Source organism: Hemiscyllium ocellatum, chromosome 20 (genome assembly GCF_020745735.1).
Source record: "Hemiscyllium ocellatum isolate sHemOce1 chromosome 20, sHemOce1.pat.X.cur, whole genome shotgun sequence".
Classification (NCBI taxonomy): Eukaryota; Metazoa; Chordata; class Chondrichthyes; order Orectolobiformes; family Hemiscylliidae; genus Hemiscyllium; species Hemiscyllium ocellatum.
This window is the reverse complement of record NC_083420.1, coordinates 18,423,535-18,439,163: the sequence shown is the minus strand read 5'-3', so window position 1 is coordinate 18,439,163 and position 15,629 is coordinate 18,423,535. Positions and strand designations below refer to the sequence as shown.

Sequence of the window (15,629 nt, the reverse complement as noted above, 5' to 3'; positions counted from 1 at the left end):
TCAGCGTGATCTATCCACCTAACCTGCACATGTTTAGACCATAGGAGGAAACCATAGAATGTGGGAGAAGTCAATGTAGAAATGGGAAGAATGTACAAACTTCATGCAATCACCTGAGGGTGGAATTGAACCCAAGTCTTTGATGCTATGAGACGGTAGCTCTAATCACTGAGCCACCAGGCCACCCAACTACTCAGTTATTTCTCTACAGAATTGAATTTGTGCCAACAGAAATATTCATCAGTGGGGAAACAGATACCAAACCTGGTGCTGGCTCTGCAACATTTTGAAATCTATAAATTCAACATTTCTGCAAAGGCTGTAATTTACATGATCTTCAACTTCCTTGAATAATTTTATAACAACCTGAGAACTGTTTTGTCACAGTTTAATGTTAAAACCATACATTTTGAAAACCATTATTAGAATCATACGGTGTCGAAGAAACCCTTTGGCTCACTTAGGCCTGCTTTTCAGAACTACTCTAAATCTGCACTAGTCCCACTTTACAGCAGTTAACCCATAACTCTGAATGTTACAATATTTCAAGAGACATTTGTGGTGTAGCAAAAAGAGATAATACTGTGGTGGATGTGAATTTAAGAGCAAATATTGAGCCAAACAACATGAACATGCATAGAATATCATTGTGTGGTTAATGTAAACATATTATCGCATTTAAAGTAAACTGCAAATAGTAATGAGAAAATTTTAATCAAAAATCAAAATGCCTTTTAAAGATATCGTTTTAATTTTGTGATGAACGTTTATAATAGAGTGTTATTATTTTGGGGGAACTTGTATTTAGACAGAAATGGATTTTTGATGTTTAGTTCTCTGAAAATTTTATAAAGGGCCAGAAACAATTTCTTTCAGAATTTGGTGAAGACAGCGTTTTCAATAAATCATGCAACTTAGGCTAAATAACTAGACAAGCTACCTGGTCAGACTAAGTTGAACCAAGTTAGAGTCATAGAGTCATAGAGATGTACAGTAGGGAAACAGACCCTTCGGTCCAACCCGTCCATGCTGGCCAAATATCCCAACCCAATCTAGTCCCACCTGCCAGCACCCAGCCCATATCCCTCCAAACCCTTCCTATTCACATACCCATCCAGAGCCTCTTAAATGTTGCAATTGTACCAGCCTCCACCACATCCTCTGGCAGCTCATTCCATACATGTACCACCCTCTGTGTGAAAAAGTTGCCCCTTACGTCTCTTTTATATCTTTCCCCTCTCACCCTAAACTTATGCCCTCTAGTTCTGGACTCCCTGAACCCAGGGAAAAGACTTTGTCTATTTATCCTATCCATGCCCCTCATAATTTTGTAAACCTCTATAAGGTCACCCTTCAGCCTCCGATGCTTCAGGGAAAACAGCCCCAGCCTGTTCAGCCTCTCCCTGTAGCTCAGATCCTCCAACTCTCGCAACATCCTTGTAAATCTTTTCTGAACCCTTTCAAGTTTCACAACATCTTTCCGATAGGAAGGAGACTAGAATTGTACTCAATATTCCAACAGTGGCCTAACCAATGTCCTGTACAGCCACAAGATGACCTCCCAACTCCTGTACTCAATCTCTGACCAATAAAGGAAAGCATACCAAACGCCTTCTTCACTACCCTATCTACCTGCGACTCCACTTTCAAGGAGCTATGAACCTGCACTCCAGGGTCTCTTTGTTCAGCAACACTCCCTAGAACCTTACCATTAAGTGTATAAGTCCTGCTAAGATTTGCTTTCCCAAAATGCAGCACCTCGCATTTATTTGAATTAAACTCCATCTGCCACTTCTCAGCCCACTGGCCCATCTGGTGCAGATCCTGTTGTAATCTGAGGTAGCCCTCTTCACTAAGTGTAAAATATGAGGTCTGCAGATGCTGGAGATCAGAGCTGAAAATGTGTTGCTGGTTAAAGCACAGCAGGTCAGGCAGCATCCAAGGAACAGGAAATTCGACGTTTCGGGCATAAGCCCTTCCTGATGAAGGGCTTATGCCCGAAACATCGAATTTCCTGTTCCTTGGATGCTGCCTGACCTGCTGCGCTTTAACCAGCAACACATTTTCAGCCCTCTTCACTGTCCACTACACCTCCAATTTTGGTGTCATCTGCAAACTTACTAACTTGAACTTTTACAAATCAGAAAAGAAAGAGATCAGTGGCTAGAAGATTGAGCTCAGAAGAAAACGATACCACCGCATATGCCGGTCAGCAGCTGCAAAGCAGTCAATGTAACTGGAAAATGCACTAAGGGTTTCCCCTAGAGTTCAGTGAGAATGTGTGTCTTGGGGAGATACAGAACCAACCACATCTGGTGAATGTACAGAAAATCACCAAGAGATAATGTTACAATCTCGTCAGTTAAGTAAGAAATTAGAGAGAGACGGTAAGCATCTTACCTAACAGGGGTTGAGTATCTGTAAAGAACATTGCTGGGGATAAGGGTTAAAACTTTTTTTTATGCTTATGATACAATCTTTACAGGTTGTCACACATACAGAGCTTTGTTTTATTTATTTCACTGTGGAATAAACTTATGTTTTTTTATTTTAAAGTACATTGGCACCATTGCGTAAACCATGTTCTCTGGCTGACCAATCTTCAAAAATAAAATTTCTGGTCTATCAATCTATTCACTCGAGGGACTGACTTATCCAGCATGATCAATCAGCTGGAATGATGAAAGTGCGTGTACATTTCCATTGATAAGAGCTGCCCATTGGCACATCATCCAAATGCACACATCTGAGACTTTTTACAATTCATTTGTGGGACTTGGCCATTACTGGTTGGCCCGCATTGACAGCCCATCCTTAATTGCCCTTGAGAAGGTGGTGGTGAGCTGTCTTCTTGAATCATTGTAGTCCACTTGGTGTGGGTTGACCCATAATGCAATAGGGAGGGAATTCCAGGATTTTGACCCAACATCTGTGAAGGAACAGCAGTATATTTCCAAGTCAGGGTGGTGAGTGGCTTGGAGGGAAACTTGCAGATGGTGGTTTTCCAATACCTGCTGCCCTTGTCCCTCTAGATGGAAGTGGTCAGGGGTTGGAAGGTGCTGTCTAAGGACGTTTGGTGAATTTCTGAGATGAATGATAAGGCCTCCATGCCTGCCTGTACTTGCATTCATTCTTTCATGACATGTAGGCATTTCTGGCAAGTTCAGCATTTATTGTTCATCCCTAATTGCCCTTGAATGGAATAGGGTCTTCGCACCATTTCAAAAGATGGTTAAGAGTCAACCACAGTGCTGTGGACCTAGAATCTCAAGTCAAATCCAGGCGAGGTCAAGATGACAAGTGTCCCTCAGTTGAGTTTTAACAATGATGAAGGTGAGTTTAATGATTCTATTACAGATTTTAATTCTAGATTTAATATTAATTTAATTCTATTACCACCAGCTGCCAAAGTGGGATTTGAACCTGTATCTCCAGAACATTAGTTACAGACTATCCAGTGACATTACCACTCCATTCTCATAGCCCCATGCACTTGCAGTGTGCACCTTCCAGCAGGAGTTACTAGAGTCAAGCTTTGCTTGAGCAATAACTTGTGATTGGGAACAGTTGGGCAGTATATCACTGGCTGCAGGGTGCAGACAGTGGTGGTGTTAGTTAAATAATCTGGTATCCAGCATCTCTTGTGGCAAGGCAGTACAATGATCACCGCAATGCCTCTCCAGGTGAAGTAACTGGTCAACACTACCACATGAAGAAAGGTGCGAGGACATGTGAGTTGCTTATGAAATAGCTCCCACTTTCTGAAGCAGTAAAAAGAGAGAAAAGCAAATGCAGCTTATTTACCTTATTAATCGAACTGGAATTATTCCCAAAATCAATGCATATATTCCATCATGTCAAGTCACACATCAGGTGGCTGGTGAAATTATCCTCATCTTAGAGGAGAGGGGAGGAGGAATTGGCATGCAGCAGTAAGAAGTTCAGGCACCCATTTACCGCAGCATGAATTAAATACATTAATTTTTAAAAGCGATTAAAGTTATCTTTGTGACAAATTAAATCTCCCAGTAATACACAATAAATCTCATCAATGTAATGTCTTATCATAAATTGCTCAATTATATTATGTTACCACATCAGAGCTCATGTATAAACAGTAACATCTGAGTCCATTCCTTGCAGCGTATATACTCACCAATCTGTCAGTCTCCTCATAAATGGAATGGAACACAAATAACATGCTGCAAGTTGTTCACTCATTTCCCACTTTGTGTCCCCACTGAAGACATTTTAAATGATGCAGCGAACAGTTTCACTTGCACTTTACTGAAAAGGCCCAAAGCTCAAGGCCTACCTGCAGGCTGCTCTGACTTGGTGACTCCTTCACCTCCTGCAGTCTCTGGTGCGGATCCCTTCGGAGTTAGCACTGTTTGTAGTAACTGTAACATTTATAAAAAGACAACAGCTCAGGTTTGTTCTGGCAGAGCCACCGACGGCATCAACAATGATTGTTGGCATCTTAATAAAAAGAATCTTTCCAGGTTGAAGAGACACAGCCGAGGATGGGCGGCAGGTTTCTTTCAGAAACAGTTGTGGTTACAACAGCTCAGGGCACTTCAGCGTGTTCCCATTCTGTCACAATGTCTGCAAAAACAGCTTCCCTTCAGTTTGGTTGCTATTTAAGGGATAGCTCTAGGTTGCGCGACACAGAGACAGCTCCTGGTGAGTGAATTGCCTTCCGTGTGCTAAATCCCCTTTCTCCTTAAAGTCACAGACATTCTCTCAGGTGGTTACATGTTTAGTCTGTAGCATCAGAAAGCATATGGAGGGTAAATGAAAGTTACCGTTTACAAAAAGGCAATAGCTTTGGATTAGGAAGTTGCACATGTATAAGGGATTGTAAAAGGTGATGAAGTTGTATTGATATATAATATGTTGGTACATTTGCTCAATGATTATGCTACAGGCCAGGCATCCCAGAGCATAGCAGTTCAAATCTCACCATGGGAAGTTTGGACATTCAATCACAAAAGTGATCCTGTTGTCAGACTGGAGTGAAAATCCATCTGGTTCATTCATATCCTCAGGGATCCAAAACCTACCATCCTTATGTGCGTTGGTGTCCATGGGAGTCCAGTTCATTGTTGTGAAATCAAGGACTATTTAGCTCTAGAAAATAACGCAATGTAGATCTTTGGTGAGACCACATCTTCAGTACTGTGCAGTATACTCAATACTTGCCTCAGAGAGAATGCGTCAAAGATTCACGATGTTGATTCTTGCAATGAGACCACTATTCTATGAGGAGAGATTGAATGGGAGGGGCCTGTGCTGGTACTTAAAATGATGAGAGGTGATCTCATGCAAACATATGAGATCCTGGGAGGGTTTTACAAGGTAGGTGCTGAGGGGCTGCTTTTCCTTCCTGGAGAGTCTAGAATGCAGTGTTTCAGGATAAATCAGCCTTTTAGACTGAGCTAAGGAGAAATTTCTTCACTCAGAAAGGTTGTGAATCTTTGGAATTCTCTCCCACAGAAAGCTGTGGATGTTCAGTTATTGGGTACAATCAAGACTGAGATCGTTGTTCATGAAGGAAATCAAGGAATATGGGAATTGGATAGGAAAGTTAGGTTGCAGTGGAATATTCTAGAAGAAAGTGAGGACTGCAGATGCTGGAGATCAGAGCTGAAAATATGTTGTAGGAAAAGCACAGCAGGTCAGGCAGCATCCAAGGAGCAGGATAATCGACGTTTCGGGCATGAGCCCTTCTTCCTCATTCCGGAAGAAGGGCTCATGCCCGAAATGTCAATTCTCCTGCTCCTTGGATGCTGCCTGATCTGCTGCACTTTTCCAGCAACACATTTTCTGCAGTGGAATATTGTACTGAATCGTGGAACACGCTGAAATGTTCTCTTCCTGTGCCTATATTTTTTCTTCTTATAAACACAAGATGAGCAATAACTGCTACCTGGGGATGGTAAACATGACCTAATAAATGGTCGATTTGTCACAAAAGCCAATGTACTAAAAATTGGTCTCTGTTATGCCTTGCCCCTTACAATATATAACCCACTGACTACTCCTTTACACCTTTGAGAATGTTTAGCAAGTCTAGCAATTGCTGTCCATCCGTAACTGCCCTTGAACTGAGTAGCTTGCGAGGTTATTTCAGTGAGTAAACCACATTGCTGTGGGTCTAGAGTCACATGTAGACCAGACAGGGTAAGGATGACAGGTTTCCACCTCTGAAACAGATCAGGGAACCAAATGGGTTTTTACAATAATCTGGTAGTTTCCTGATTACTATTACTGAGGCTCACATTTTATTCCAGATTTATTAATTGTATTTAGATTTTCCTCAGCTGTGACAGTGTGATTTTCAGCTCATGTTTCTGGAGTTTTGCTCCAGGTCTGATTAGGAACCCAACAATACATTCACAACATCTTATTTCCCAATCTTCTGCTTCTGGAGTGTTTATTATGCCGTGACTATGCAATAGGAGGTGACAAACATTTGGCTGATAATACAGGCAGTCCCTGAGTGGTGAATGAGTTCTGTTCTCGAGCCCACTTGCGAGTTGGTTTGTACACAAGTTGCAGCACAATTTAAAGTAGCCATTCGTAAGTACAGGAAACATTCATGTATTGGATGGTTAAAATTACAATCGTTTTAAAGTGGGGACATTGTTAAGTTGATGGTCATAAGCCAAGGAGCTGATGACTGTATGGAGCTACTTTTGATAATCAGTGCAGCTCCATTGCTGCCCTGAACCTTGAAGCCAAACATCTCCAAGAGAATTGCAGCAGCTTTTAGATGTTAAGGACTGAGGCTGGTTCCTCTCTAAATGGGGCAGGATGCTATTCGGCCAGCACTGAGTCTTGCATGGAGCTGTCTCCACACTACCCCAGTGCTCCAACCCTACCCTCCACCACCACCACCACCACCACTATCAATGAGTCTCAAGCCTTGCAGTAGCACGTTTCGCACTGGCCTGCACATCCCAACTATTTAGAAGAGCAGACTACACGATACAATATTTGCTTGCTGTCTTCCTCGATGGTACTGACTGGGGGGGGGGGCGGGGTCATCATGCAATCTAACCAAACTTTCGTGCAATCTAATGTTTATGTCACTCTCTAAATAAACATTCTGCTTCCACGCTGCCAAATAAGAAGATATTTTAAGGCTCCCTTAGTTTGGGAAGGCAGAAGCATTGATGAAGTTTGTGGTCAGAATGAAGATTTTATAAGGGGGCAGCACATTTTAAGCCTTAATGTACATTAATTTCCCTTAAAGGCTCATCCACATTCCTGTTAAGTTGTCTGTGAGTGGTGATCAAAACATTACAAAAACCTGGCAAATCATCCATACTACTGTTAACATCAAGCAGTTGGAGAGGGTTTTAATTAAAGGGTCCAGTCTACATACTTTCGAATCAACCTGTTTATGACATACCTCTGCAGCTGGTGGGTCTTCAACCTGGGCCTTCTAGCTTCAAGTTAGGGACACAGGCAGCCTCTGAGGGACAGTCTATTTTAAATAGCAACACAGGTAACGACAGTGACAATGTGTATAGTTTCTGTGACCTTAATTGAGTCACATTGCAATTTGTCTGATCAGTCTAGAAGATAAACTCGCTCTGGGAAAGGAATATCTATAATTTATAGAATTGAAACTCCATGTATTTCAGATCATATGGCTATTTTTTCAACCAACCTGTTCAAAAGAATTATTACCACTTTTGGAGCAGGTGGGACTTCAACCCAATTTTTTGGCTCAGACATAAGGACACTACCATTTATGCCACAATAGCCCCAGATTGTGTAGCTATGTCAGTAATCATAATGGTATTCAGAGGCAGTTAAATATGAAATGAAGTCATCTTCAATTGTTGGCCTATTCCTATTATATACTGCAGGCAGGAGATTGATAAATCATCACTAAATTTCTATTTTTTTTATTCTGAATCTCCTGTTTCTTTTTAATCTATTCCCCAATCACTATATTTCTATTGGTTGCCAGCACAGACCCCCCACCAATTGGATAATGAGTTTTTAATTGGTATCTTAAAGCTTCCAAAATTGAGGCAATCATGTCCAGATTGGCAACTCATCAGCTTACTGATCAAAGGATGATTATTCATTAACCGCGATAGAGAAAGTGTAGGGATATAGATCTCTGGCTTTGTTTCTACTGCAGTGTTGCAGTGTTTCCAACCTCCAAGCTTCTGAGCTCCTAGTCCCCAAGCTACAGAGTATTTTATCTTGGTCACACTGTAGAGAGCTGCTGAGGTGTCCCCACCTCCATCACATAAGGTAATCAGCCCAGGTTGTCATAGAGAAAATGACTCACAACAAAACCCATAATGGCGGGCATGGCCAAACAGGCAGCAGGAGAGGTATGAAAGGATGAAGGAAATAACTATGGGTTCATGTGCGTGTTGCATACAGCATTATAGGCACTGAGGGTTCATTCCAGAATCAATCTGACCTGTCACAGGACAGGCTCAGGGCTGGCCTTGCTTGATGAGCTCAAACACAAATGCCAACAGCAAGTAGCACAGTGCTTCCCAAACCTTTCCCCATTGTGAGCCCATAGCGACTGCTCAGTGAGTTGCCTGCTAGGGCAAGGGCGCGGCTGTTATAATGCACTTGGTGTCTCTCAATGGTCACAGCTACCTTTGAGCTCTTGACCCCAAGATTTCAGCTCCTATGGGAAACCCGGCCATAGTGACCCAACAGCAGCTTTCCCTGGCTGATTCTGATCAAGGTCTTCGGGATTAGTTGTCATGACAACCCTGTCTGAGCATGGCTGGTTAAGGGCAGAGCAGAGAGTGAGCTGGAGCCTGGGTAAGTTTGGAAGGGAGGCAGAGGTTGTGGTGCACTGGTGATGTTAGTGGACTAGCAATCTAGGACCCTCATTTCCTACATGTGGCGATATTGGTTCAAATCCCATCGTGGCAGGGCAAATTCAATAAAAAGCTAGTCCAATGGTAACCATAGAAACACTGTTAATTGTTATTAAAAACCCATCTTGTTCCCTTTAGCAAAGGGAATCTGCCATTCTTACCAATGTGACTCTAGAACCACAACAATGTGGGTTCATTCAATGACAATGACTGGACAATAAATGCTGACCTAGCCAGTGATGCCTGCACCCCGTGAACAAACTTATAAAAATCAATTTGGACATTTATTGTTGCGAATCATAAGGTGAATGAAATAACCAAAGCCTGTAGGATGTAAGAAACTGTGGTGCAGTTGTTGGAGAAACTCAGTAGGTCCATTCGGTGACTGTCTAGAGAAGGGTCACTGGTATCAAGACGTTAACTCTGCTTTCTCTCCACAGGTCCTGCTGAGTTTCTCCAGCATCTGCTGTTTGTTATTTCAGATTTTCAGCCTCCAGCGTTTTGTACGTGGCTGTGTCCCACATACAGAACCTCATTCTGGCACTCGGTGAGCGAGAATACAATGAGGAATACATGCCACTTCTGAAAGAGCACGTCATAGGATAGTAGTCCATGAATACATGACAGTCACATCATATTCCTTCACTTTAACTATTTCCTCCATGTAACGTCCATGGCCTCTGATCACTGGTATGGAAAGTAGTTTATCTACTGAAGTAAGATCTCCAGTGGAAACTTCAAAGTACCTTACTCCCTTCGGGAGCCGAGGCTGTAGCGGTGCCTCCTGCACTCTGTCCACTTCCTGAGCTCCGAACGCTGGCCACGCTTCCTGTGCTCCCTGCACTGCTGCGGTCCCCACCTGCAACAAAAAGATCAGAGCCGGGTTCAGGGTGCTGCTTAATGCTGCTGCTTGTCAGAAACACACAAGTGTACCAGTGGGAAACAACAGCTTTTGGTACACGATTGCTGCGGTAAGTGTTTTCCCAGTCTGATCCCACTCTCCCTGATTCCCAAAACAGGTGCACCAATCTCTGACCTAACTGCCCTCTTTCGAGAATCCCATACTTGCAACTGTCCTGGATAATGGAGCATGTACGGAGCGGACAGGAAAAGCCAGGTCATGGTGTTGATATTTTCCTTTGACTGGACTCCATAGAATCTGCCAGTGAATGGATACCATGTACACAGAGAGAGTGACTGGAACCTGAAATAACTCCAAAGAGGCCAGTATTCCATCATCAAGTCACCCTTTATTTACACATGGAGAGCCCTTGACCCTGATCCATCTCCCTCAGAGCCAGCTCTCAGAGTGAACAGAACCTCTGACTCTCTTGTTTCTATCTGTCAGCCAGGACTCCCTGATTGGACCAGGTTAACAGCCCCAACCAGGGAACTCATTCTACAAGGACCACCTGGCTGACCTCAGCCAGAGAGTGGTGAATCTATGGAATTCATTGCCACAGAAGCCTGAAGTGCAAAGAGACTTGGGAGTTCTAGTCCAGGATTCTTTCAAGGTAAACTTGCAGGTTGAGTTGGTAGATAGGAAGGCAAATGCAATGATGGCATTTATATGAGAGGACTTGAATAAAAAAGCAGGACTTTACTTCTGAGGCTATATAGTGCTCTGGTCAGACCACATTTGGAGTATTGCTCACAGTTTGGGGCCCCATACCTCAGGAAGGATGTACTGGCACTGGCGTGGGTTCAGAGGAAGTCCAGGAGAATGGTCCCAGGAATGAAAAGTTCAGCATATGAGGAATGTTTGTTGATGGAGTTTAGAAGGATGAGGGGAGGAATCTAATTGAAACATACAGAATGGCCTGGACAGAACAGATTTTGGGAAGAAGTTTCCATTGGTAGAGGAGGCTAGGACCTGAGGGCATAGCCTTAGAGTAAAGGAACAACTTTTTAGAACAGAGATAAGGAGAAACTTCCTCAGCCAGAGAGTGGTAAATCTGTGGAATTCATTGCCACAGAAGGCTGTGGAGGCCAGGTCATTGAGTATATTTAAGAGATAGATAGGATCTTGAGTATCAAAGGGATCAAGGGTTACAGGGAGAACATGGGAGAATGGGGTTGAGAAACTTATCAGCCATGATTGAATGGTGGAGCATACTTGATGGGCTAAATGACCTAATTTCTGCTCCTATGTCTTATGTTCTTATCACCTCGTTCCAATCACTGCAGAAGCTATGACAACTGTCTGTTAACTAGGGGCAAATCTGCTCAGAGTGGGTGCAGTGAGATAGGTTGCCCCTTCAGTCCGTGTTCCACTGGGTGCTAAGCAGAATGTAACTGAATGAGTCTGCACACCATCACTTGCCTGGCATCTGTCACTGAGAGTGGATTGATCCCCTAGCTATCAGTGCGTGCTGGTCGGAAGGGGTAAACGGTAACTGTTCTCATGTGCTTGGCCACTGAGGTAGCTTTAAGGAGCATCTTAAAATGTGAGCAACAGAGAGAGGGAGAGATGAAAGCAGCACATTTCGGAGCTAATGGCCTCGGGAGTTAAAGCCATGGTCCCCCAAGGTGTGGAAATTCAAATCAGAGCCGATCACTTATTTATTGCTTCAGGATCACTTCCTGAAACACAGACAGCCATTTCTAGGTGGGATGTTTTCTGCTTCTGACTGTGTTCCCCCATTAGCTCCAACCTTTTGAGATCTCTGAGGTACTTCATACAACTTGCAAATCTTGATATTGAAACAAAAACAAATCCTCCAAGGATATCGATTCTCAGTCTTTGGTTGGTTTCGCAATGCTTTTGCAGCCCATTGACGAACAGGATATTTTTAATCTGCATCACGCTGTACCTCAATGAGAAACAATGTGAAACTGTACAGAAAGATGCCACAGTTTCCACTGTGCCCATGCTGGCTCCTTGTAAACCACCCTGTCCTACTCTCCTCTCCTCTTCCCTCAGAGCTCTTCAAATGTTTCTCCTTCAACCACTGATCCACTTCCCTTTGGAAATATGCTATAGAATCTGTGCTCACCTCCCTTTCATGTGATGCATACCTGATTATATTAACTCTGCGAAAATAAATCTCCCCACTGGTCTTTCATTGATTATCTCTAAAAGTGTCCTCTGCTTACTAACCACCTGCCAGAGAAAATCATTTCTTCTTTATTACTCCCTATCAGTCCAGCCCCCTCATCATGTGAAGGCCTCTCTCACATTAATATTCCTGGATTCATCTGCAGGTCTCAAGAGGAATGATCCCAGCATTTCCAGTCTTTCCGCATTATCCCAGATTTAGCCAATCCCCATTCACAATGTGGGATAGTAATTCCTTTGGCAACTTCAGAGAGTGATTATATTCCGAATAGTATGGGAAGGAGGACGGAAATATAGATGGATGTGCCAGGTGACTAATGGGGAAGTGACCATTGGAAGCAGGAGCATGTGGTGATAAATCCAGGAATTTATCCAACTAGAAATTTCAGAAAGCTTTTGAACATAGAGAACCAGTTTCCTACCTTGTCCTGAAAACACAGGCCTACAATATAGTGGAGGCTGGTTCTGTGCTTGCTGTTCAGTGCCGCAGCTGTATCATGGCTGGCACATCTGCCATTGTGTGAAATTGTTTTCAATGCACCCTCCCCATCCACCCATAGAATGAAGCCAAATACAACAGTCTTGCCACAGACATTACTTCAGTAATTAAGGCAGGACATCTCTCTGTGAGGAATTAACAAGCAGTGAAAACAGGCACAGACTAGGAGCTGTTACATTCACACCTTGTCAGTACATTTAAGAAGCTGAACCAATTCATTATCTTTCACATATATATCGACTTTCAGGAGTAGGTTGTGACAGGACTTTTTGTGTAAGTAACAGGCTCCAGTCACAGAGCCTTTAAGTGCTAGTGTTATGTAAAATTTAAAATCTACTCTGTACATTTTAAGTACATTCAGTGAATTGTGTTAATAGCTTGCCTCAAAATGAGCTAATTTAATCTCTTTAAAGGTTTGCATGCTTGAGCAGACCACTTTTTTTTTAAAAGCCTGTGTATTTTTAAAACATTGCAATTAGAGTGGCCCAATCCTGGCTTTAACCTCCCTTGTATTCATTCTGAATTCTGTTGCACATTTTCCTAGCATTCCCATGTTTTAGATTAGAATCCCTACAGTATGGAAACAGGACCTTCGGCTCAATAATTCCACACCAACCCTCCGAAGAGTAACCCACCCAGACCCATTCCCCTACCCTATATTTACCGCTGACTAATGCACCTAACACTATGTGCAATTTAGCATGGCCAATTCATCTGACCTGCACATCTTTCGATTGTGGGAGGAAACCCACGCAGACACAGAAGAATGTGCAAACTCCACCTGGGTCCCTGGTGTTATGAGGCAGCAGTGCTAACCACAGAGCCACCATGCAACCCTTTTAGTGACCTACACATTAAGAAATGCTTCGATTTATAAACTCTCATCTTTGTTTCCAAATCTCTCCTTGGCCTCACCATTCCCAGACTGCAATCTCCTCCAGCCTCAGAACCCTCTAAGATATCTGCGCTCATCCAGTTCAGGCCTCCTGAACACCCCCTTGTTTAATTACGTTGACACTGGGGGCTGCACCCACAGCTACTGAGGTCCTAAGCTCTGCAATTCCATCTCTATCTCATCTAGCTCTCTCTCCATAATCAGGACACTCTTTAAAACATAACTCTAGCCAAGCTTTTGATTATCTGCTGTAATATCACCTTATTTATATAGCTCATTATCCAATGGATACCACTCCTCAGAAATGCCTTATATTATGTGTGCTCTAAGAACATAAAGTGTTGACTCTGATAAATTATACAGCTGCAAGTCAATCCAGAATACCATGTGCAATTCAAGAACTGAAGCTCTATGTGATGTTTATTTCCTTATATTTAAATTCAACCTCAGAAATCTCAAACATCTTTAACTTTGATATTATTCACTCTGAATTTGGACATGTATTATCTGTGAATATTAAGAGATTTCCCAAAACCCCTGCACAGAAGGAAGTACAGGGGTATGTCTTTGTAATATATTTGTAAGTGTTTTAGTCCTCACACACTGGTACTTGAAGCACAGGCTAATTTATGAGGTGTTAATAAAAGCTACAATTTGGAACTGGATGATTCTGCTTGGCTGCAAAATGCAGTAATTTGAGGGAAACTGGGTAAGATAAGAAGTCAGGTAACAAAAGGATTTCATATCCATCTGTAGACACATCGTGACTAAAATCGCACTGTCTGGTTTTGGACCCTGCAGCATTTTATTTGTGGCTGTGGGTTTTGTCTATGATTAGCATAGCTTCATATCTATGACCCCAAGGATTTTCAGGCCGGGTGAGATGTGAAAACCAGTCTTCTCTTTTTGTAGCCTGGCTTCATTAACATTCTGTCGATGAGCTGCTCATCGATCACCAGGGAGATGAAATCTGCAGGTACCATTACAGAATGAGGCTGAGCTTTGTGGGGAAGGAGGTTATGATACCTGTGGATGGGAGGTCCATGGACGGTAACATTATTTTTGTCTTAAAGCCTTTCATAGTGAGCGAATGAGGGAACTATCCACTTACCTTCTTTCTCGTGCTCCCTTGGCAGTTTCTGTCAAGTCACACAGAAAAGTGAAGGCAAAGTGAACCTCTGTAAAGCAGGCATTAAGTTTGGTTCTCCCATCATGGTGGCATTCCATACTGAGCAAGGCAAGGAAAATTGCCCCTCTCATTTTGATTTTGTCTAATCCTTTTGCACGCATATATGCGTCAATTAAAAGAAGCACTTTGGGCGTTTTTTTTCCAGCACTGAGGTCACATGATATCATCAAACCTAACCCAGACTCAAAATTAGGATGCACTCATCTACAGAATTTACTGGGGCCGGATGGCACTTAAGGAGGTGACAAAAGGACAAATGACAGATAACAGAAACAGGAGACATCGCTGGGTAGAATTCATGAAACCCAAAGACACGAGAATATAAGAGAGATTATTGCTTGTGATGGTTTTGTACAATAACAGTACTTCGACGTGATTTTTCTCTCTGGAGCTGTTCGCCCCTTTCTAATGAAATCAAGTAGTTTGCAAGTGTCTGATTCCATGCCTTAATTAAATGTAGCAGAAAATATTTTTGTTTGTCACACCCATACCTTGCAGCCACCCCGACTTGGCAACAGTTTTGTGAAAATATGACAAACACTCGGCCAAATATTTCAAACTAAAATCCAACTTCAGGGGATGAGCCAATGCAGAAGGGAGGCCATTTGGCCCATCATGTCAATATTGAGAGGTATTCAATTGGTCCCACATTCTTGGGCAGAATCCAAAATTGAGCAGGTCATTTGCTGTATGTTCTGTCCTGCACTAACCTGAACAGCAGAAGGTTAGGTTACATTTGACATTACATTGACATCAACACAATGAGGAAATTCGCAGGACGTGAGACTTTGATTCCTAGACGTATCTACCAAAGTGGTGAGTTGGCTTCAGTCTTTGTGATACATGAGTTATTCATGTGTGGCTGGTTGACTGGGTTGATTTGAGCCAAGCATTAACCCAATTGGCATCAAATTAAATTGAATGAATTCATGCTTGGGACAGGGTTCCCATAGCATGTTGCAGGCCAGGATTTGGAGTACATCCTACCTTTGAAGGATGGTATGGCATGATTGGCATCTCCTGCTGACAGGCCTGAAATATTCTGGGCTTTACAGGATAGTAATACAATCTGTAATGTTCAAGGGCAATTTGGATGCTGCAATTAAAGAAATGAAGCT

The 15,629-nt window shown here is 42.7% G+C and overlaps 1 protein-coding gene across 1 annotated transcript in view; it reads right to left on the bottom strand.

The window, feature by feature from the left end:
- The window catches only part of caskin1 (CASK interacting protein 1), a 702,390-nt gene that overhangs the window by 68,258 nt on the left and 618,503 nt on the right, over positions 1–15,629 (bottom strand). The window contains exons 12-13 of the mRNA XM_060840179.1: positions 9,617–9,729; positions 4,316–4,400 (exon numbers count right to left, since the gene is read on the bottom strand). Coding sequence (XP_060696162.1) covers positions 4,316–4,400; positions 9,617–9,729 — 198 coding nt within the window. The remainder of the gene's footprint in view (positions 1–4,315; positions 4,401–9,616; positions 9,730–15,629) is intronic.